This window comes from Manis pentadactyla, unplaced genomic scaffold, assembly GCF_030020395.1.
Source record: "Manis pentadactyla isolate mManPen7 unplaced genomic scaffold, mManPen7.hap1 scaffold_771, whole genome shotgun sequence".
NCBI lineage: Eukaryota > Metazoa > Chordata > Mammalia > Pholidota > Manidae > Manis > Manis pentadactyla.
This window is the reverse complement of record NW_026645163.1, coordinates 1-17488: the sequence shown is the minus strand read 5'-3', so window position 1 is coordinate 17488 and position 17488 is coordinate 1. Positions and strand designations below refer to the sequence as shown.

Genomic DNA, 17488 nt, shown 5'->3' with positions numbered 1-17488 from the left:
GACTCGATAATATGGGTGAAGGTAGTACCCACATTGAAGGTTTCTTGTGAAACCTTCAGAGCAGTGTATATCAACGATACCTTAATGAAAAAGGAAAAAGGAAAAAAAAAAGTTCACATTATACCAATTGACCTTTATGAAAGACTTCAACGCTTTTCTTTCCCTTTTCCTTTTTCTTTTTCGCTGTCTCGCCAACGGGTGTCCTGCCGAGTACCTGGTGCCCGGGGCGGCCGCGCTGGGCCAGCAGGCTGGGGGCGGGGGGGGGGGCCCGGCCTGGGGGGGCCTGAGCCGCGAGCCCCGAGCTGCCAATCGCGCGCCGTCTCCCGGCAACTTGGGAGCGCGCGCCGCCAGCGCACAATGCCCACCCACCTCTAGCCCAGGCGCTGAAGGGAAGGCAGGCAGTTTAGCGGAGAGAGCCGCGTTAGCCGCTCCGCCGCCGTACAGAGCTCGCTGATTTCCCGAATGGGAGGGGTTTTGAGCAAGCTCTGCCCCCCGCAGCCCGCCCCCGTTCCGGAGGCCAGGAGCCGGCGCCCGGCCTTCCTCGGAAGCCCCGCCCGCCCCGCAAGCCCCGCCCCGCCGGCTCCCTCGGCCCGCCGGGATCGCATTCCCCCTTCAGTACCCACTCGTTTCCTCGTGTCCCCTCGGAGGCCTCATCGCCGGTAAGACACGCTGACCCTCCCCAGACCGAGGAGGACTTGACTTTGAAAGTCTTTTTTCTTAAGTCCTAAGTGGGTTCTGTGCCCTTTTCACCTCTTCAAACACCTTGGTGCGCGTCCACCTGCCTCCCTTTAGCCTTCGCTATGAGATGTGCTGCCAGAACTGTTGTCTTCTTTCAGTTCCTTTTTTTGGGTCATTTTTCTATTCCTCTGATTTTTAATTTTTAACTTTTTTTGGTATCATTAGTGTACAGTTACATGAGCAACACGGTGGTTACTAGACTCCCCCCATTATCAAGTCCCCCCCTCATACCCCGTTACAGTCACTGTCCATCAGCGTAGGGAGATGCTATAGAGTCACTACTTGTCTTCTCTGCGTGCTATACTGCCATGCCTCCCCGTGCCCACCCCCCCTACATCATGTATGTTGATCCTAATGCCCCTTATTCCCCTTCTCCCTCCTTTCGCACCCACCCTTCCCGTCCCTTTCCCTTTGGTATCTGTTAGTCCATTCTCGGGTTCGTGAGTCTGCTGCTGTTTCGTGCCTTCAGTTTTTTCTCCGTTCTTATGCTCCACAGATGAGTGAAACTACTTGATACTTGTCTTTCCCTGCCTGGCATATTTCACTGAGCATACTCTAGCCCCATCCACGTTATTGATAATCTTTCTTTCAGTTCCTAAAGCTCTGAACTTTAATACAGTATGACTTTAACAGAATACTTGGTAAATCACTTAAAATATACCTGCTTCAGGTGAGAATACCATCTGTCTGTTTATTGCAGCACTATTTACAACCAAGGTATGGAAGCAACCTAAGTGGCCATCTGTAGATGAATGGATAGAGAAGAGGTGGCACATATACAAAATGTTACACTATTCAGCCATAAGAAGGAAACAAATCCTACCATTTGCTACAACATGGATGGAGCTGGAGGGTCTTATGCTCAGTGAAATAAGCCAGGCAGAGAAAGACAAGTACCAAATGACTTCCCTCATTTGTGGCGTATTAAATCAAACCAAATCTGAAGGAACAAAACAGCAGCGGACTCACAGACCCCAAGAAGCGACTAGCGATTACCAAAGGGGAGGGGTATGGCAGGAAGAAGAGGATTCATGAAGGGGTATTATGATTGGTGCACCTGGTGTGTGTGGGCTCACGGGGAAACAATGTAGCTCAGAGAAGACAAGTAGGGACTCCGTGGCGTCGTGCTCCGCTGATGGACAGCGACGGCAATGGGGTATAGGGGGGACTCGATAATATGGGTGAAGGTAGTACCCACATTGAAGGTTTCTTGTGAAACCTTCAGAGCAGTGTATATCAACGATACCTTAATGAAAAAGGAAAAAGGAAAAAAAAAAGTTCACATTATACCAATTGACCTTTATGAAAGACTTCAACGCTTTTCTTTCCCTTTTCCTTTTTCTTTTTCGCTGTCTCGCCAACGGGTGTCCTGCCGAGTACCTGGTGCCCGGGGCGGCCGCGCTGGGCCAGCAGGCTGGGGGCGGGGGGGGGCCCGGCCTGGGGGGGCCTGAGCCGCGAGCCCCGAGCTGCCAATCGCGCGCCGTCTCCCGGCAACTTGGGAGCGCGCGCCGCCAGCGCACAATGCCCGCCCACCTCTAGCCCAGGCGCTGAAGGGAAGGCAGGCAGTTTAGCGGAGAGAGCCGCGTTAGCCGCTCCGCCGCCGTACAGAGCTCGCTGATTTCCCGAATGGAGGGGTTTTGAGCAAGCTCTGCCCCCCGCAGCCCGCCCCCGTTCCGGAGGCCAGGAGCCGGCGCCCGGCCTTCCTCGGAAGCCCCGCCCGCCCCGCAATCCCCGCCCCGCCGGCTCCCTCGGCCCGCCGGGATCGCATTCCCCCTTCAGTACCCACTCGTTTCCTCGGGTCCCCACGGAGGCCTCATCGCCGGTAAGACACGCTGACCCTCCCCAGACCGAGGAGGACTTGACTTTGGAAGTCTTTTTTCTTAAGTCCTAAGTGGGTTCTGTGCCCTTTTCACCTCTTCAAACACCTTGGTGCGCGTCCACCTGCCTCCCTTTAGCCTTCGGTATGAGATGTGCTGCCAGAACTGTTGTCTTCTTTCAGTTCCTTTTTTTGGGTCATTTTTCTATTCCTCTGATTTTTAATTTTTAACTTATTTTGGTATCATTAGTGTACAGTTACATGAGCAACACGGTGGTCACTAGACTCCCCCCATTATCAAGTACCCCCCTCATTCCCCGTTACAGTCACTGTCCATCAGCGTAGGGAGATGCTATAGAGTCACTACTTGTCTTCTCTGCGTGCTATACTGCCCTCCCCGTGCCCACCCCCCCTACATCATGTATGTTGATCCTAATGCCCCTTATTCCCCTTCTCCCTCCCTTCGCACCCACCCTTCCCAGTCCCTTTCTCTTTGGTATCTGTTAGTCCATTCTTGTCTTCTGTGAGTCTGCTGTTTTGTGCCTTCAGTTTTTTTCTCTATTCTTATGCTCCATAGATGAATGAAATCATTTGATACTTGTCTTTCCCTGCCTGGCATATTTCACTGAGCATAATACCCTCTAGCCACATCCACGTTGTTGCAAATCTTTCTTTCAGTTCTTAAAGATCTGAACTTTAATACAGAATGTTTTTAGTAGAATACTTGGTAAATCACTTAAAATATCCCTGCCTCAGGTAAGAATACCTTCTGTCTGTATAGTATAGTACTCTATTAGGTTTTGTTACTTTTCTATCTTTGTACCAATAAATTGTATCAGCTCACCTCAAAGAGGTGTACCCAGGAAACCTCCTGGATGGATATAACTTGGGTGATATCGATGATTAGATTAAAAAGTCATTTGTTTTCATTTAGTCCCAGTTAAGTTATAACAGCAAATTGAAATCTTCAGTGACAACACTAGATCCTTGATAAGTACATTTATTTGAAAAGGTGAACATTCAGGTTTTTAAAGTGTTTGACTTTGGGTGTACATTTCTGATGACTTAGCATAAGAGATTGAAGGATTCTTGTAAAATTTGTCCCTGCACCTCCATACGCACACTTTTCTTCCACTGTAGTTTGACTTGTTTGTGCAGTTTTTCAATTTCCCCCTCAAAGTTGTTGAATCCATTGTAGGGACAGCTGTTAAGTACCTGCCACTTTCTGCCCTTAGGTGGAATGGGGAAAGCCATAAAAATGCTATATTTTGTATTGCTTAGAGGATTAAGCTCTCTGGAAAATAACTAAACCCACATGATTCTTAAGGAATTTAAACTTTCTGTCATTCTTCTAAGCTGGTTTGATTCCATAATGTGTCTCCCATTCTCCGCAGGGTCTGTGGGACTTCACCACACCACTTTGGCATAACACATCCAAGACGATACCCAATCCAGCAGGGCCGGTATTCCTGTGTGCTTCCCACGCTGCCCCGGAGTGGCGGTCACAGGAAGCGTGTGCTGTGTCGTGGTAGTTCCAGAGTGGTGTGCAGGCCTTCGACAGTGAGGATCGCTCCTCCCGGGAGCAACCTGGCTCGTTTTCCAATGTAAGCATGGAGGAAAAGACTCCCAGTGTATCCACTTTATTCTCCTGCAGTTGTTCATCTGAGAGAATAACTGTAACTCAAAGGAAAGGGAGAAGCTCCTTATGTGAGGGAGAAATCTCAAGTTCCATTTATTGAGCAGTTTTTTATTTTCTGGGTTTTTCCCAAGACTGTAGCTTAACAGCTAAGGGCCATTTGTGTGAGTGTATAAATTACCCTTTTGCTTGTTGGATAGCTTCTGATTTCCAGCGCCTGAAGTTCATGCTATGTAGCATCATGATCAGAATATCTTAAAGCTAGAATCCTGTTTTCTGTTACAGAGCAGCGCAGATCCCTAAGGCCCGAGACCCGTGGTCAAAGGAGGCTGTTCTGCTTGCCCTCCAATGTTGGAAAAGGAAGAAAAGGACAGTGGAGGAGGAGGAAGACCAAACATCTGCTGCTGGTCAGGAGGACAAAAGAAGGTAACATGCCCTGCAGAGTACTCAACGTGCCTCCCACACGGCCTCCTGGGGTTTGTTGAAAGAGAGATCACTTCCCAAAAGAATCAGAGGCCACCTCCTGTGTGTGAACAGCAGGTCCCCTTCTTTGGCTTTCATGGAAGAGCTTGGTAACAAGAGCTTTAATGCTATGCCTTTCATTAGGCACAGGTTACATACATTTTGTAATATACCTTTTCCATAAGTACTAGAGAAAAGCCAACAGTTACTTACCACATCAGCTTCATACTTTTGACATAAATGTGTTAAATTTTATTTTGAGAGAATGCTGAAAGTCTTCCCCTTGTGGTGGTCAGTTATTTGGGTGACCATCAGCTTAGGTGTCATGTTTGTGCTGAAGGAAATACTTAGCAAAGAACAGTGAAGACTGGAGTATGGTAGCTTTATGAGTAATGAGAATAAAACCAGTTTCATTATTTGGTTTTTGAAAATGTAACGAAAATAGAGGAAGCAGTCTGTTTCCTCGATGGAAAGAGAGGAAGTTGAAGGGTCTGAGTAAGATGCAGAACTGCTTGTGGCTTTCCAAGGAGTCAGTTAAGAATTTTCTTGTAACTCAACAAATTCCAAGACCCACCATGTGCCAGAGCCTACTCCAGGCACTGTGGATAGAGCAGTGAGCAAGCAAAGGTCTCCTGGGACTTGGGTAATCAACGAAACAGGGTAATTATAGATTGTAAGTATATAAAGATTTTTAAAAAGCAGTGCTATAAAAGGGTCATGAGAAAGGGCGAGCTCTGTATATAAGGTGGTCAAGGAAACATGCTCTGAGGAGACAGTGGGCCTACATTTGAGAAATAGAACCATTGTCCTCATCAGTTACACCAGGTCAGCCATAACCTGCAGGTTCACAGCTGGCCATCTTTGATACTGTAGATGGCAACATTAGGTAAGGAAATACTAATAAATGCAAGTGTGTTCATTGGAAGATTGATTGGCAGTAACGTTGGAAGATCAGGTAATGAATACTAGGGATATGCTTTACAAGGGAGCAGTCTGAGCTCATGTCAGCCAACTAAGCAGGAGTGGCAGAGGGAGATGGTGTGTTGGAGGTCAGAGAGAAAATAACTATTCTTATGGTCAAAACAGGTTTCTCATGTTCTCCAGGTTGGTAATTTGTCTAGACCCCAGTGAGCCTATAACTGAAGGCTCTGTGTTGTCTTTCCCATAATTGGAATAAGCAGTGATTATGTGCACCATGCGCAGGCCCTTATCTGTGACCTGTGAAGTTCTTCTCTTACAGACTGAACTAAGTGAGAGCACTGGGGTATGTGTGTAGGTGGGTGGCTAAAGTGTTTTTTTGTCTTTAGTTTACAGATGGTAGGATATTAAATTTGTGATTGCAGCGCTTTGGTGAGAAGTTAGCAAATAATCAGTACACCTGAATAGTTCAAAAGGTCTTGATGCATTTTTATACTTTTCTTATTAGATTAGGACAGTCCTAGAATAAATTGACCTTCCTGAATCTTTGAGATCTGAGGCAACCTTTTCTTGTCTAGCATGAACCTATGTTCTGTAGAAAGAGTATAAGATCCCAGGAATATGAGAGTATGCTTAAAGGAGAGGTCGTATCATCTAACTGAGGGTTTGTGATTTGTCACAGGTGCCATGACAGCAGTGGGAGTGGCCATTCAGCTTTTAAGCCGGAGGTGGCCAACGGAGTCCCTGCTGCTTTTGTGCCTGAGTAAGTTTAGAATCCATCTGGGTGAGGCTTCCTGTTTGGGAAAGGATCATTATCAGACTTATTGACCTGTAAGTTTTCCTCTTTGAAGTCAGAGAGGAACATTTTGAGTAACTTGCCACAATAACTATTTTGTCTAATTCCTTTTACTATTTTTCTTTAATATGCATAAAATATGCTAAGGCTAAGAGGGTTTGTAGATACACTGAATAACCAAGTATGTAACAAAAAGATCACAAGGTTTGTGCAATGGATAGAATGCAGCAGTATGAAATTTAAGAAAAATGTGAGATTTCTGCCTTTTAGCTTAATTATATTTGAGGAAGAATTGGCTGGGAGGGAAAGAGGCTGGAAATGTGTGTGAAAAGGCTTGGGGTAAGTTACATTTTTAAACTGAGTCAGCACGATGATATGGCTGCCAAAAAAGCTTAACATGCTCCTACTCTGGGCTGATAGCAGAACAAAGACTAGGAGGAGGCCGGTCGGTGGTGGTCCTGAATCCCTTAGTCCCGCTGTCCACGGAGTGCTGCTGGTTGGCTGTCCTGCCCTGCAAGAGGACGCAGACACAAACTGAAATTCACTGCGAGAGAGTGAAGCAACTCAAGATGTCATGGGGTGGTGGTGGGTGAGGGGGTTCTAAAGGTACATAAGCACTAGCCCAGAGGAGAAAATCCTCAGGGGTGTAAAGAAATGAGGGAGTGAAGGATAATGGCCTGCAAAAATCTGAAGGACTATCACATGAAAGGAGGACAATTGGCTTGGCTTGGCTCCAGGTGGGATCCATAGGTGAAGTAAGTGAAAGAGGAAGTATGTTTGCATCTAGTGCAGGGATAAACTGCTCTGTGGCTGACATTCATCAGCCAGGAGACAGTGAGCTGTCTCTGCTGTCACAACAGTTGGATGACTATTTCACAGGAAAGATGTTTAGGAAATTTCTGTTTCAGTTTGAATCTTAGAAAAAGTGGTTGGTTCCTCCTAAACTTTTTAAAACACCTTTATTGAGGTATAATTGACATAAATAAACTGTGCCTCTTTGAAGTGTACCATTTGATCAATTTTGACATGTATCCTTATCAGAATTATTGTCCTATAAATTTTCCTCTTTGAAATCAGAGAGGACATTTTGAGTAACATGCCACAATAACTATTTTGTCTAAATTTCACACCCACGAAACCATCACCACAGTCAAGATAATGAACATCACCACCACTGCCAGAAGTTTCCCCATGCCCCTTGGTGAAGCCTTAAAATCTCCCTCTCATCCTGTCCCTGTTGCCAGGCATCCATTGGTCCCCATTCTGTCACTATAGATTTGTGTGCGTTTCCAAGACTATATATAAGTAGAATCATACTTTTAATTTTTTAAATACTGAGCTTTCCCTTTCTGACTTTGTGAGACATGTTTAGCTGAATTAACAATAAAATTAACAACATTATCCTTTTCCATTGCGTTAGAACAGTTTTGTGACTGTGGATGAAGCCTTAAAACAATGTTGGTGCCTTTCAGTAGCACATCTGTGTTTTCCCCTTTTATTTCCCTGTTAGGCCTGGGCCTCTGCAGAGAGGCCTCAGTTCCCAGAGCTCAGATGGCGAGCTGCGTAAGAGAACCTGCACCTCTGCTGTGAGCTGCTCGAAGGGCACGTGCACATGTGGCATCCGTATGTCCAGCCGCAATGCCATTACCAGTTCCTACACTTCTACTGGAGGCATCTCTCAGGTACACGCACCTGGTGATGTGGCAGAAGTGGGTTCTTTGCATTTATTAGTTGATTATGCAGTGTTTACTAGCCACCTTCTGTCAGATGCTGAGATCACCTCTAAGCTAACAGCAGTTACCAACCCTTGAATGATCGCTATGGACCAGGGGAACAAACTAGAAAGCCCAGAATGCCTATGTGGAAACCTGACACAAGACAGAGCCATTATTATAGATAAATAGACAAAGGATGAATAATTCAAAAAATGGTACTAATTTGATTAAAAAGGTAGATTGAGTCTGAATTGCATTGGGTCGTAAATTCATCCTCTAGGCACTGGGAATTTAATGAAAGTTTTAAAAATAAGTGGTTATAATTATTTTTAGAAAGGATGTAGTGTAGACTGGAGAACAGATCAAGTTTTGCTACCAGAATGACTTGGGTTCAAATCTTGGCTTTGGCACTTAGTAGCTATAGACTCGTGGGCAGGTAAATGACTTAAACTCTCTTTTTCTCATCTCTAAAGGATTGTTATAAAGATTGAAGGTAATGTTTGAAAAGCACCCATTACAGTGCTTGTCAGTAAGCAGGCACCCAATATATAGGAGCTGGAAAAAAACTAAGACATGCGTGAAGGAGGTTTTTGAGAGGAGAAAGAATTTGACATAAGTTTTCATCCATACAGAAGGCTCTTAGAGTAATATAAATGACACATTAATGATAAATGACAAATACAGGAGATGAAGGCCCCGGCCAAGCAGTTATGACAATGCAGAGCATAATAGTACGAAGCTTTACCTGGATCTATTCTGCACTAGGCCCTCTGCTGAGCATTGTACACACATTTCCTCAATCAGTGATCACAACAAACCTGACATACATAGTCATTGCCCCTTCTTACAATTTTATATCAAATGTCATACATACACAAAAGGAAGGAAAAATATCATAATGAACCTCCATGTGGCTCCAGCAGTTAACAGTGTTTTGTCAGTCCTGATCCATCAACACCCCCACCCCAAATTGGTTTTCCTCTTGTGTTTTAAAGTACAAACACGTTGTTTCACCTGTAGGTACTTCAGTGTATTTTCAAAACTTTTTGAATATTAATAACCACAATGCCTCTATTCCTCTTAATAATAAAGACTTAACGTTAGTTATCATCGCTCCAATTTGCCCTTCTTACCCTCCCTGTCTTATTACAGTTACTTTGAATCAGGGACCAAAAATCAACTCATTGTGTTTGGTTCACATGTCTCTTAGACTCTTTTTTTTTGAGCATTAAAGGTATTTAATTCATATATGTAACAAAAAATCTGAAGGTAAGGTTGTACACTTATGGAAATAATGATTTTGACCTACTTCATAGGATAGTTGTGAGGCAGTACATGTAAAGTGTTCATGCGTCTACACTGTCCATAGTAAGCATTCAAGAAGTGCCACCAAAATAAGTACTGAAATTTACATTTCAGGGGACTTAATTCACACTCAGCGCTTCAGACCTAGCATTATACAAGGTTGTATCTGATGGCCTAACAAGCAGACAGGGTAAAAATAATCAACTTTTTAACAGGCCTGGGCGGAGCGAAGATGCTCGAGGCACTGCGCCAGGGGCGGGGCTCCAGGGGTTGGGCGCCAGGACGCCGGGGGTGGTCGGGGCGAGGGACGCGCCCTACACCGCCCGTGGGTCCACCGGGGGCGGAGCCCGCGTTCCCACGGCCCGCCACGCTGCTCAGGCCGGCTGGGTGGCCCGGCAAACTCCCCGCGGTGGCAGAACCCCTCCGCGGTCCTGGGGCGCGCCACACACAGCCCCGGGGTGCGCGGGCCCCGCCAGGATGCCGGCTCTCCCGGCTGCCGGGCCCCGGCTCCCACGCCTCGGCCCGTCGGAGGAGCCGCAGGCGGCAGGTCACTGGCCTCACAGCGCGGCCTCCCCGGGCGCTCCTGGCCCGCGCGGCCGGCTCCCCCTGGCGGCCTCCAGCTGTCAGGCTTCCCCCGCGGGCTGTCGCGGCTGCTGCCGCCGCCGCCGCAGGCGCGGAGCACCCGGGCTGGGGCGGCGGCTGCGCGCGCCCTCCCCCGCAGCGGGGACGTCAGGCCTCTCTTAGACTCAATCAACGGTACTACTACTACGCTTTTTCTTAACTTTTGAAAAGTCTGTGTCATTATGTTCTATAGAATTTACTACATTCTGGATTTTGTTTTCGTCATGGTGCCATTTTGACAATTACTCTCTCCCTATTTTCCCTGTAAATGGGCAGTTGACTCCTGAGGCTTGATGAGTTTCGAGTTTAGTGATTCGGGCAGAGGTGCTGCTGTGCACTTCTGATCGCATCACATCGGGAGCACGTGCCGTGTGGTTGCCTCCCACTGGGCTCAGGGGTCAGTCTGATCCTTCACTTTATTGTTCCTATGAGCTTTTCACCTGCTGATTTTAGCAGCCATTTTTTGCCTTTGTCTATGTCCATTGTGGCAAAATGGTGATGTTCTAATTCTGTCCTTCCTTCTGCATTTGTTAACTGAAGTTCTGTGTAATTCTAGATAGAAGAACAAACCCTATCTATAGGAGTGGCAGGATAATAAGCAGGCACTGATTCAGTAGTTAACACCAAAGGTGACCAATATGATTCTTGCTGTGTTATCTTTATGAACTGATGATATTTTATAAACATTTCATGATCCTCAGTATAGTGTAGCTGCTCTTTCTGATGCAACTTTTCCAACTTTGGCCAATGACAACAACCCTTTCAAATACTGGCAATTGACTCACTTTTCAGAAGCCCCACTTCAGAAAGAAATGTGTTTTTAGTCACTTGAAAAGGAGACTTTATATACAGTGATGGATTAGAGCCACAGAATTATGTTGAAGGTCAGATTCTATGTTCTTCCCAAGGTCAGTCACATAACTTGTGTTTGGCTTTTAGCTCTGGAAGAGGCGTCCCAGTGCCTCACCCTTCTCCAGTCCAGCCTCCTCCCGCTCACAGACACCAGGGAGTCCAGAAAAGAAAATGAGGTAATCGGTGATTTCCTGTGTGGATTAATGAGAGGGTGGGAAAGGAGGGAAATTTACTTGGCTCTTAGGCTTTCTGAGACTCCGATTTGGAGAATCAAAATGGTTCACATCTAAAGGGCAGAGATGGTGCTGCCCTGAATCGCTCTCGTCTCTTGCAGTCGTCACATAGTGTGACCACACCGGCCTCTGCTTCCCCTCATGCTGCAGCGTGAGGGGCTGGGGCGTAAGGGGAAGGGCTTGCACGGGACAGAGTGAACAGAGTGACTGATGGGGGTGGGCAGCAGGCTTCACATTCTAGACCCCTAGGTGCCTGACTAGAATGCCGCTTTCTTAGAGATAGAGGTGTGACTAGGACTCTCAGAAACTTGGCAGGTTGTATGTAAGGTTCTGAAGATTGTTTTCTGCTTGTTTTAAGACAAAGGTGTCTCTACGGCTTCTGTGAACTGCCTCCCTTCATTTCTTTAGGAATTTTCTTTGCTTCTTTTTGTTGTCTTGACACACTGAGATCTTAGTCATGGTTGTTCTAGACTTTGGTCAGTTGGTAGTTAGGAGGGTGTAAGAAGTTATCCAGTGCTTTTCTAAACTTAATTGTGCCTCTTCCTCCTACAGAGAAGAGGACGGTCCTCAGGGATCTGGCTCTTCTGCTCCGCCGGTAAACAAGGAGTCCCAGGGTGAACAGGGTAAGTTGATGAACGCGTGGCATGTGTTGGCGGTAGTGTATGGAGGGCACATGGACCACAACCCACTGGAAACACGTACTGAGCCTTGATTTGTGTGGGGCTTGGTAGTTACAGAGAGAGATGTTCCTGTCCTTCGGGGTTTATGGTCTGGTCAGGGAGAAAGGTGGCCCAGACTCGTAGAGCATAACCCAGGCCACCTGGGGGGTTTGTTGTAAGGTAAGCCTAGGTGGAGGAATCTGAGCAGACCAGGCAATTTCTGTCCAGTAAGCAACCATGTGCACGCATTTGGAGCAATGACCACTTCACGTCGTCTTGACTGTTAGAAATAATCTTGCCAACACCATCCAAGTGCCCAAACCATAGAAGATAGAATCTCAGAGATACCTAGTGACAGTTCAGTATTAAAAACTAGGCTGGATAGACAAACCTCTCCATTTCTGGAAGAGAGCAGGAAGAAAGGAAGTCTGATACTTTATTTGCAGATACAACCACACGTAGGGAGCAGAACTCCTGGGATTCTCCACCTACACCCAGCAGCTCCCAGCCACACAGACGCAAGGTTCCCCTGGTGCCCTCCAGGCGAGGGATCCTGCTGATCTTGGTATGATCTGTCCACCCACCCCTGCCCGCCCCAGTCTGACTCCCCTGCGTCTCAGGAATGGAAGGGTCAGTACAAGTTTCTTTCACTTCCTTCTGACTGGCTTGGCTTCTCCTTTTTCTCTTGGTAGCCTCCAGCTCCCTGGATCAGCGGCTCGATCACGGTCGAAGAGTATTACCAGGAGAAGCAAGCTCAGTCACAGTGGCTGAAGAGGATCTTCGAGGATAAGACTGGTAAGGAATATGGGTTAATTTCACACTCCAGAGACAGTTCCCAGAGTCATATTTGTTGACTGCTGAATCCCTGGCCCAGCAAGGCTTCTAGAGCACCAAATACCATCACGTTTGAGATACCATAGTTGACATTTTCTGTTCTTCTTCCTAGAATCTGCTGCAGTGGCAATGTTGGGTGGGAGGCATTGTGTATTTTCTTCTGTTCTTGTCCCCGCCATGACAAAGAACTGAAGGGCAGAGACACAGTAGTGAAACAGAGTAAAAGTTTTATTTAAAGTTACTTAGCCAGAAAGAAGTGCAGGTGACCTCAGAGAGGGAGGAGTGCCCTGAAAGGTTGGAGAGCAAGACTTTAAGATTAAAAGGTCACACACTTAGAAAGTGTGGGTGACTTCAGAGAGAGGAGTGCCCTGAAAGGTTGGGAAGAGTTGAAGTTATGCACTTAGGAAGTGCAGGTGACCTCAGAGAGAGGAGTGCAGCACCCTGAAAGGTTGAAAAGAGGGAGTTTAAAGTTAAAAGGTTATGCACTTAGAAAGTGCAGGTGACCTCACATAGGAGCACACTGAAAGGTTGGGGGTTCCCCCTTTTAAGGATTTTTCAGGAATGTGACAGAGGGCTCGGGTGTGGGCTTGTTAAGTGGTCTCAAGTATCTTTGATGAGACATTAAGTTACTCATCAGTCCTCTAGGTAATTCTGCAAAATTAGCTTATCAAGACTGTCTGCCTTTCCTCCAAGGTGGGCAGAGTTATTTGTTTGCTAAGGAGTATGTTAAGAATCTTTCTTCTGAAACTTCCTAGTTTTTTTTAAAATACAATTTTGGCTTTAAGTTGGGATCTCCCCGTCTTTTCTTTGCTGTTTATAGGTGGGCCTTTTAGCAGGCTAGAGTTAATCATACAAGGATCTAATGGACACAATGAAGACACGGGCTGTGCTCAGATACTTTTATCTGGGAAATATTCGAACCTTCAAGGCCAAGTTTCTCTTGACCTTTTGAGCTTTAACTGATTAACTCACTAACTCTGAATCTTTTCCGGATTTCTAAGTTTAACTGGTTAACTGAGTCCTTTCTAGGGGGCTTTGCTGACCCTGTACTCTTTCCACCCCACTCATATGTATTTCTCTGCCTAACAGCCACGCCCATGGCCCTTTCGCCCCTGCAGACACCTGGCCTTCTGGGCCCTCTTGGGCTCTTTACAGCCAGGGTCCCTCCCCGGCCCTCCTCAGACTCCAGGTACACAGCCCCTTTCTCGGGGCTGACCCCTGCCTCTCCCGCAATACCAGCCAGTGATGCCACCAACTCACCTCCAGCCTCTCAGGCTGAGACATCTGCCAAACCCCAGGCCCCGCCTGCCGCAGCCCCCACCCTGAAGCCCAGTGTTCTCTTTGGAACGCTGAGCAGACCACCTGCTAACCCTTCTGCCTCGGCAGCTCCTGCTGTGTCTTCAGCACGTCCCACGTTCAAGCCCATCTTTGTGGCTCCACCTAAAAGTGGGAAGGAGGGTCCTGTGCCATCCAGCCATTCCCAAGTCACAACGGAGGCATCTTCCAGCTCTGCCCACACCCCGACTACCAGCAGCCTCCCCTCACTTTCAGTCCTGTTTTTAGCAGCACAGGGCTACCTACATCTTTGCCCTTGTCAACTCCTTCCTCCTTCAGTCAGACAACTACTTCAGGCACTAGCATGAATACCCCTCTGTACCCTGGCCCTTTCAGTGTCAGCATCCCCTCAGCAGCGGCTTGGGGGACCACCACCGGCACAGCCGCAGACTCTGCCCAGAAGCCTGTCTTTGGCTTTGGTGTGAGCAGTGTGACCAGCACTGCGAGCAGCATGACCAGCCCCACTGCTTCCACTGCCCAGCCTGTCTTCTTTGGGTCCCCCCTTGCCTCTGCTGCCAGCTCTGCCCAGCCATGGGCTCCATACTCCAGTTTGGCAGGCTCAGGCCATGCCTGATCCAACAACAGCCGTCACCTTCAGCCAGTCCCTGCCCGGCGCCATCCAGACAGCTGCTGGCAGCAGCACCGCCGGTTTCGGTGGCTTCAGTGGCACCCTCACGACCTCTGCCCCCATCGCCCCGAGCCAGCCTGCACTGACATTAAGCAGCACTGCCACCCCAGCCTTCAACACTCCCTTTGGTTCCGGCACCAGGCCCCCCGTCCCGTCCTATCCCGGAGTCACCCCACAGCACACGTTCGGAGCCACTGTCAGACAGCAGATGTGGACTGCCAGCCAGCACTGGCCCCCAGCTTCGGCAGCTCCTTTCCTTTTGGAAGCTCAGCAGCCCTGGCCCCACCCCAGCCAGCCTTTGGCACCACCGTGTGGTCAGGTTTTCGTGGATTGAAACCCGCAGCCTCTCTTTTTGGCACCATCTCCAGCACCCAGTCAGCCTTTGGCAGCACCACAGCTGTTTCCTCCAATTTTTTTATTTTGTGGTATCATTAATCTGCAATTATTTGAGGAACATTATGTTTACTAGACTCCCCTCGTCACCAAGTCCCCCCCACATACCCCAGTAGTCACTGTTCATCAGCCTAGTAAGATGCTGCAAAATCACTACTTGTCTACTACGTGTTGCACAGCCCTCCCCGTGCCCCCCCAAATTATACATGTTAATCATAAGGCCCCCTTTCTTCTTCCACCCCTTCTCCCTCCCTTTCCACCTATCCTCCCCAGTCCCTTTCTATTTGGTAATTGTGAGTCCTTTCTTGGGTTCTGTGATTCTGCTGCTGTTTTATTCCTTCTGTTTTTCCTTTGTTCTTATACTCCAGAGATGAGTGAAATCATCTGGTACTTGTCTTTTTCCATCTGGCTTATTTCACTGACCATAATACCCTCTAGCTCCATCCATGTTGACAAAAATGGTAGGATTTGTTTTCTTCTTATGGCTGAGTAGTATTCCATTGTGCATATGTACCACATCTTCTTTATCCATTCATCTACTGATGGACACTTAGGTTCCTTCCATTTCTTGGCTATTGAAAATAGTGCTGCGATAAATATAGGGGTGCTTCTGTCTTTTAAAAATTGGGCTGCTGTATTCTTAGGGTAAATTCCTAGAGGTGGTATTCCTGGGTCAAATGGTATTTCTATTTTGAATATTTGAGGAACCTCCATACTGCTTTCCACAGTGATTGAACTAAATTACATTCCCACCAATAGGGGAGGAGGGTTCCCCTTTCTCCTCATCCTCGCCAGCATTTGTTGTTGTTTGTCTTTTGGATGGTGGCGATCCTTACTGGTGTGAGGTGATATCTCATTGCGGTTTTAATTTGCATTTCTCTGATGACTAGTGATGTGGAGCATCTTTTCATGTGCCTGTTGGCCATCTGGATTTCTTCTTTGGAGAACTGTCTGTTCAGCTCCTCTGCCCATTTTTAAATTGGATTATTTGCTCTTTGTTTGTTGAGGTGTGTGAGCTCTTTATACATTGTTGATGTCAACCCTTTATTAGATCTGTCATTTATGAATATATTCTCCCAAACTGTAGGATGCCTTTTTGTTCTATTGATGGTGTCCTTCCCTGTACAGAAGCTTTTCAGCTTGATATAGTCCTATATGTTCATTTTTGCTTTTGTTTCCCTTGCCGGGGGAGATATGTTCATGAAGAAGTCACTCATGTTTATGTCCAAGAGACGTTTGCTTATGTTTTTTCTAAGAGTTTTATGTTTTCATGGCTTACATTCAGGTCTTAGATCCATTTCAAATATACTTTTGTGTGTAGGGTTAGACAGTGATCCTCATTTCCTTCTCTTTTGCAGCCACCACCTCGGACGTTGAAGCTGTGACCCAGACCACCAGCAGTGGTGGCAGCACCACCTCATCCCATGTCACATCCGGGGTGTCAGCAGGCCCCGCTGGCAGCGGGGTCTTTGGGATGAGCGTGTCAGCCCCCCACAGCAGCTCCACCACTGGGGTATTCAACTTTGTGCCAGGATGGAGTGGGAGAACTGGTGACACAGCCCCTTTCTGGGGATGCCTGTGTCAGAACTCCCTGGGTGCAGCTGGCCAGAGCACACTGTTTGCCATCTACGTGGCCAGCACACCTCAGAACACATCTGTGCTTGCAGGTGAGATTTGGAATGGGCTCGGTCTGCAGAGCCAGGTGCTGTTTTAAGTACCAACATAGTCTACACTCTTGGAGCTCTACGCTGTAGTGAAGGCACAGATGTTAACTGTAAACAGCATCAGGTAGCAGTGTGACTCATGACCGGAGGAGCTTGTAGGTAGGCAGTGGGAGCCTTTCTGAGACAATGGCAAACTGAGGCCATGGCCGCAGTTCCAGAGTTGGGAGCAGGGACAGCGGCTGGGGGTGAGGGCATTCCAGGCACAGGAGCAAAGGCCCGAAGTCAGAGACGAGCTTATGTTTTAATAATCAGAGAAGAGCCAGGTGTGGCTAGAGGTTTAAAAAGGAAAGTGGGATAAAATGACATTAAGAGACGGGCAGTAAGGAAGATCACTCACGGCCTTTTAAAATGTTTTATTTTTTGGTATTAATCTACAATTACAAGAAGAACATTATGTTTACTAGGCTTCCCCCTTCAACAAGTCCCCCCCATGAACCCTATTATAGTCACTGTCCATCAGTGTAGTAAGATGCTGTAGAATTACCACGTGTCTTCTCTGTGTTGCGCAGCCCTCCCTTTGCCCCCCGCCCACATTATTTATGCAATTTGTAATGCCCCCTTTCTTTTTCCCGCCTTTATCCCTCCCTTCTCACCCATTATGCTCAGCCCTTTCCCTTTAGTCCATTTCAATAGGTAGTCCATTCTTGGGTTCTGTGATTCTGCTGCTGTTTTGTTCCTTCAGTTTTTCTTTGCTCTTATGCTCCACATATGAGTGAAATCATTTGGTACTTGCCTTTCTCCACCTGGCTTATTTCACTGAGCATAATACCCTCCAGCTTCATCGCTGTTGTTGCAAATGGTAGGATTTGTTTTCTTCTTTAGG

General features: G+C 47.3%; 1 protein-coding gene and 1 long non-coding RNA gene across 2 annotated transcripts; both read left to right on the top strand.

The window, feature by feature from the left end:
* Nucleotides 1-2467: 2467 nt before the first annotated feature.
* Nucleotides 2468-16608, top strand: LOC118924454 (nuclear envelope pore membrane protein POM 121-like; the record flags this gene model as incomplete). The annotated part of the gene is made up of 7 exons (XM_057496842.1): nt 2468-2560; nt 3949-4158; nt 4476-4616; nt 6253-6333; nt 7877-8048; nt 12444-12546; nt 16300-16608. Coding segments are annotated over 7 exons (1109 nt in total), but the record flags the coding sequence as incomplete, so codon positions are not given.
* On the top strand, nt 9928-11693 carry LOC130682503 (uncharacterized). Its single transcript, XR_008995683.1, has 3 exons — nt 9928-10142; nt 10947-11035; nt 11645-11693. It is a non-coding gene; the product is annotated as an uncharacterized LOC130682503 (long non-coding RNA).
* Nucleotides 16609-17488: the final 880 nt, after the last annotated feature.